The sequence below is a fragment of the Lathamus discolor genome, chromosome 3 (genome assembly GCF_037157495.1).
Source record: "Lathamus discolor isolate bLatDis1 chromosome 3, bLatDis1.hap1, whole genome shotgun sequence".
Lineage (NCBI taxonomy): Eukaryota > Metazoa > Chordata > Aves > Psittaciformes > Psittacidae > Lathamus > Lathamus discolor.
Window position 1 is genome coordinate 117,023,735 of NC_088886.1, and position 6,000 is coordinate 117,029,734.

General features: G+C 39.3%; 1 protein-coding gene across 1 annotated transcript in view; it reads left to right on the top strand.

The window, feature by feature from the left end:
• The window catches only part of LOC136010049 (von Willebrand factor D and EGF domain-containing protein-like), a 183,118-nt gene extending 179,650 nt beyond the window's left edge, over positions 1-3,468 (top strand). Inside the window, 3 exon segments of the mRNA XM_065670656.1 lie at positions 2,202-2,260; positions 2,263-2,329; positions 3,335-3,468. Coding sequence (XP_065526728.1) covers positions 2,202-2,260; positions 2,263-2,329; positions 3,335-3,468 — 260 coding nt within the window.
• Positions 3,469-6,000: the final 2,532 nt, after the last annotated feature.

Sequence of the window (6,000 nt, forward strand, 5' to 3'; positions counted from 1 at the left end):
CAGTGAATGAAACGCTCAAGATTTTTCCAGTTATAAACCTGAGTTCTTTCAAAGTTCACGGAGGAGCTGAAGTAGCAAGTTGACAAATGTTGGGCATGCTGTTCTAGCTTGAGCATCATTTCATTCATCCTTTGCCCCATCCAACCCCAGGATTCAAACCTGGGACTCCCAAATCACAGAAGGAGAAACTCAGAAGTTTGCAGCTGCCCATTTTGGGTCTTACAGAGCACTTTGCAACAGACACCTAACAAGACCAAATTTGCTTTTAAAATGTTGTGTCAACAAAACCGCGCTTTCAACTTTTCAAAGTAGCAGAAACATATCAACTAGCTCACCTACTAGGAGGCAAGTTGCTGGCTCCAGGTGACTGGAGTCCAACAGCAGATAACAACCTGACACAGCTGGCTTTTTAAAAAGGAGCACCCGGAGGTGCATGTCCAGGTCCATCCGTGTTCTTGTTCTGGACATGATACAGGTCAGTAGTTTTGAAACAATATGAACCCTCACTACTTGCCTTTATGCAAAAAGCAGCTGTTTGCCAAGCTGTTTACAGCCTCTCTCTTTCAGATGTGTAGAGTGGCAGTAAGTCTGGTTCTTCACTCCTCTGTCCTGCTGCTGTCAGGGCTGAAGTTCAGTATACATATTTAGATATTAATATTCCCTACTCTGCCAAAATCTCAACCTCCTCACTGAGTGTTAGCAGCCATGATAACACATGGTAGAACAAAACCAATACACATTCCAGGTATTGTTAAACAGGTTGTCCTGGCCTTTTAAGGTCACTACAGCAATTGCTATAACTGAGAATCACATTTGGATGGCACAGGATCCCACCATGTGTTTTCTAAAGAAATTTCACTAGCCTGGTCTATCCCTGAGACTTTATATCATAACACAAAGGATCTGCATGAGCTTAAATCTGTGTTAAAGTCAGAACCTAAGTCTAACAAAATTCTGGAATTTGCTCCTTCAGCCCCTGAACTTGTTGAAGGTGATTTTCTGGGAAAAAAACCAACAAAAAACCAACAAAAAAAAAACAAACAACAAAGCCAAAACAAAACCAAAACCCAAAACAACTCACAGTTTAAACTCTACGGAATTTCTGGATGGAACACTTTGCTCCATGATAAAGGAGGTGGTATTTGATCATAAGATATGCGTCTGTGTTTTCAGATCTGTCTTAAATGGGACATGGTTTGCAGCCTCCTGTATGCCTCTGCCACACAAGACAATATAAAAGCCATTTGTTGATTCACATCTGACCGGTTTTGAAGGCATTTAGTTTGACTGCATGTAATTAGGATGCAATAGTCTGGCAATATTTGTAGGTTTAACTCATGAGATCTAATTAAAATACTTTGACATGTGTATTCTTCCTGAATCGGTGCCCTATGAATTGGCTGTTCTCCTTCCTCTATGCCAAAACAATGTCATAACAATACAAATAGCTAATGAGGATGAAAACCTGGCTGAAATTTGACTAGCTCAATTTATTATCTTTTTTTCTCTCTTAAAAAAACCCCACTGATTCTTTTAATAACAGAATATCGCACACTGGTACCCAGGATGGAAGAGGGTTTCGAATTCTTTTTCCTTAGAAAAAGAATCATTACTGATTCTGTGGGGCCATGAAATCACACGTTCTAATGCCCGTTTCCAGAGGTGTAAAGCATGCAGTTCACCAAATTCTCCCTTTTATTTATTTGGAATATTTGGGAGTATGTATTTAACATATCTTTTCATATCAAATCAAGAACAGACCTTTTAACAGCCATTATATTATTTCAATTGAAAAAAAAATTTGGCATAAATCTGAGCCAAACCTCGATGCCCAGAATGTATCCTTGCTTTCAAAATTAGGCCTTGCACTGATCCATTTCCGACTGAGCTAAGGTGACTATTTTAGCACAGTCTTCTCTTTCTCCATCACTGGGGAGAAAAGGAGAAAATAAAGGCAACTGTAAACACAACAGACAAATAGGCATGAAAAAACCTATGGCAAACCATCTTTAACGCTTCCATTTATTTTTTTATTTATTGTCCTTTCCTCCATCATATGAAACTACAGAATCATAATGTATTTTGTCAAATATATCCGCTTTCAAAAGTAAATATATTTTCAAAAGCATCTAAATATTCCCTTTCTAATTATGAGACTTAGAATAAGTGTATCTCTAAACAACTTTATCTTTCATTTGTAGTACTTAGTGAGCAAATATGCCTATTTGGAAGCAGATGCATAAGACCAACTGTCTTATGCACTGCAGAAGTGGCTATACTGGTTCAGCATGTGAAAAGAAGGTACGGTCCAAACCCAGTGATTCTTATGGTAAGAACAAAAATAACCACATGTAACTGAAATAGTTTACAAGAAAATGGATTAAAGTCCTGTTAACCTTATGAAAGATATAAATAGGGTTATATAATATCTTAAAGGAAATTCAATGACTGTTCAGTTGCCAAATTAACCCTGCATCCAAGTTCTATGCAAAAAATTTTCCCTTAAGGAACAGTTTAATGCTTCAAATATAAAGCCCACAAAAGCTGTGTCTATTCTGGTAGCTAGGGTCATCCTTGATACAGTGCTCCTGTCCAAACCCATTAGTCATCTGCACAGCAAAACCTGGAGAAAAACAGCTAGCTGCAGTCCAGACCAAGCCTGGAGGATATTCTGAATTGCAAGGGCAACCTCCTCCTCCCCAGCAAACACCACTCCACTTGCTTTTCACATCCCTGTCTTCCTAACTTTGCCTCTTGTTTGCAATGTGAAATCACATCCCTTGCACCCAGGAGGTCTGCAAGCAGCAATTCCTCCTGTTCATTCTTTTTCCACAACGGTTTTCACAACCAACCAACTTCTTGCTGAGCTTGACCTCAAACTCTACATTAAATGTCCACTACAAACCTATCCAAAAGTGGAAAAACATTTTTGTGTTTGCCAGTTTGCCAATTCTCATGGTCAGAGAAGGACCCACCTCACTTGCCTAAGGAACTCTGTTAGATGCTCTTTTCCAAGATGATCTCTCCCACCATCTGTTAGCACTTCCTACTCCATTACCAAATAAGTGCTTCTGCATGTGGTCAGAGCTGATGGCGCTGAATTTTCTGTGCCCTTCCTAGGTGAATGACAGTCAAAAGAGGTGACACTTGTCCTGCTCTGTATCTTCTTTCTGTGATAGCTGTTCCCTCATAAGAAACAATGGTTTACTTCTTCCTGGCTTGACCTGAGCAAACCGAAGTCTAGTTCATGCAAACCTTTTTGGGTTGTTGGTTTTATTTCCTGCATGAATTTGTGAATCATTGAGTTGGGCAAATACTATCCTTACCCTCAAAGTGGATGGAAACCTTGGAAGGCTGCCTTGCAGAAAGAGACCTAGGGGTGTTGCTCGACAGTCAGCTGAATATGAACCAGCACTGTGCCCAGGTGGCCAAGAAGACCAGTGGCATCCTGGCTGGTATCAGCAATAGCACAGCCAGCAGGGGAAGGGCAATGATCTTCCCCCTGTACTCAGCACTGGTGAGGCTACACCTCAAATACTGCATTCAGTTCAGGGCCCCTCACTACAAGAAAGACACTGAGGTGCTGGAGCTTGGAAGCTGGGAAAGAGCACAAGTCTTATGAGGAAGGGCTGAGGGAACTAGGGTTGTTTTGCCTGGAGAAGGCTCAGGGGGGACGTTATCACTCTGCAGCTACCTGAAAGGAGGTTCTAGTGAGGTGGGGGTTGATATCTTCTCCCAAGCAAGAAGCAACAGAACAAGAGGAAATGGCCACAGGTCATGCCAGGGAAGGTTTACATTGGATATTAGGAAAAACTTCTTCCCTGAAAGAGTTGTCAAGCACTGGAATAGCTGCCCAAGGAAGTGGTGGAGTCACCATCCCCAGGGAGATTTAAAAGACTTGTAGATGTGGCATTAAGGACATGGTTTAGTGCTGAACTTGGCATGACTGCGTTAATGGTTGGACTCTAAAATCTTAAAGGTCTTTTCCAATCTAAATGATTCTACTCTGTTTTATTGTTGAGGGCCACATTTTTAAGCCACAGACATTTTCCAAACTCAAACACTGTTCCACTCAGATGACCTGACTGACCCAATCTGCAACTTTTGTAAAGGCAGGTTGACCTATCATTTATCTGTTTTGAAAGGCTAAGGGCAAAAATCAATGTATTTTTGTTTCAATTACCTAATGCATTAAGAGAAAGCATGAAAATCTATTCAGATAGTCACTTTATTCTGTTAATGATAATTAGATTTTAATATCACAATTAAAGTTCTGTATGGATTTTTTTAACAAGTACATTCTCATACTAAAGTACAGCTCCTATAGCAATACTGAAATGCAGCTGATGTAGATAAAATGAGTAAGTGCTGTAATTTTCTAAACGTAAAAATCTATTATACAGGTTGGCTGTAGCCTACAAAAATACGGTGCACATTTTCTCAGATCATTAACAGAAGTACAAATGGAAGCAGGAATATGCCAGGATAAACTGGAGTTACTGTCTGCAGGTATTTATATCCAGAAGACTTTCCCTTGATGGGTCAAGAGTTGCCTTTTTTGATAAAGCAGACCAAGATTACCAGGAATGCTTTAGAGCATTATTCTAGTTGTGAAAGTGTGAATTATGATAGTTGTCATTTCATAAAGGAAGTGGATCTTTGTTTGCAGAAAACATTACATCAAAAAAAAAAACCAAAACAGGCTTCTTTTTTCACATGGATAAAATATTACACAGTAAATCAGTCCTGAAAGAAAAGTAGAAAAAGACTGTGCATATTATGTATATCCAAGATGCCAAGGCATCAATGATACATGTAAACACACGAGTCTCTCTAGCAATGATTTATTTCATATTTTTTAAGACTGTTTGTAGCACTCTTCAGTTTCATGGCTCATTCCACAGAAATACTGATTGGCTGCAGTGATACGAACATGCATCGCTTTGATGTGAAGAAGGAAATGTTCTGAATAAGAGAGAATTAACAGGTTTCCTTCAATCCATGAGCCTTGCTGAAAGCTAGAATCAAAGTTAGTAATAAAAATGATGGATTTAATGGTGTGTAGTTTAAATTACATGGCATATACTATGTGAAAGCAAATGAGTTACCCATCGAAAAAATCAAAGTTGAGATATTAAAATACAAAGCTCATTTAATAGCATGGATTATAGTAAATTGCAAACATAGGAATTCATACCCATACTACTGTAGAAAAGTTGACATGACAGGCCCCACAAGAGTTAATTAGACTGGATCAGGAACAAGTGAACAATCTGAATGGGATTCAATCAACTTCTCCAAACTGCCAGTTGTGGAAATCTCAGTTCATCTAAGTAATTGTTCAAGTATTTAACTACATTATTAGAGCACAGTTTTGTTCTTCCAAACACTGGACATAAACCCAATCTGCTGCAAGCAAAATTGATACTTCTTGGGGTAACTTTAGTGGGCATAGAGAAAAGTTATCACAGTAACATTTACATGCTTGAAGACAGACCCTCTGCTGCCTGAATTTTTAACCTGAACTAACCAAGTTTCAAACCCTGTTCCCTGTTGCTGTTGTCTAAACTCCCTCTGCTTTCTCTATATCCTTTCTGACATGTAACTGAGCTCCAGCACAGGCTAGAGTCCAGAAACTGCCTCCCTGTGTGGCTCCCCAGCCTCCCATACATTTACAGCAAGAGATTTCCATTTGCTCTGTGACACCACTGCAATCTGCTCAGTCTTCTCAACGGTGCTGATACCTTATCACTTATTTCCCATCTGGCATTTGTGCAGTTGACTTTTCCTCTGTAAGTACCATCTGTATTGTCTTTACGTAATTTTGGCTTATGGATTTCAAGCTATTTCACCCATTTATCATAAAGATTTTTAATTCTAAGCCTGCTTGCATGGCCTCCAAGTGTGACATTGTTCAAAAATGTAACATTTCATTGTCTAAGACTTTAATGAAAGTAGCAATTAGTAGAAAAATCAGGGCCTACAGACTATTGGTAAAAT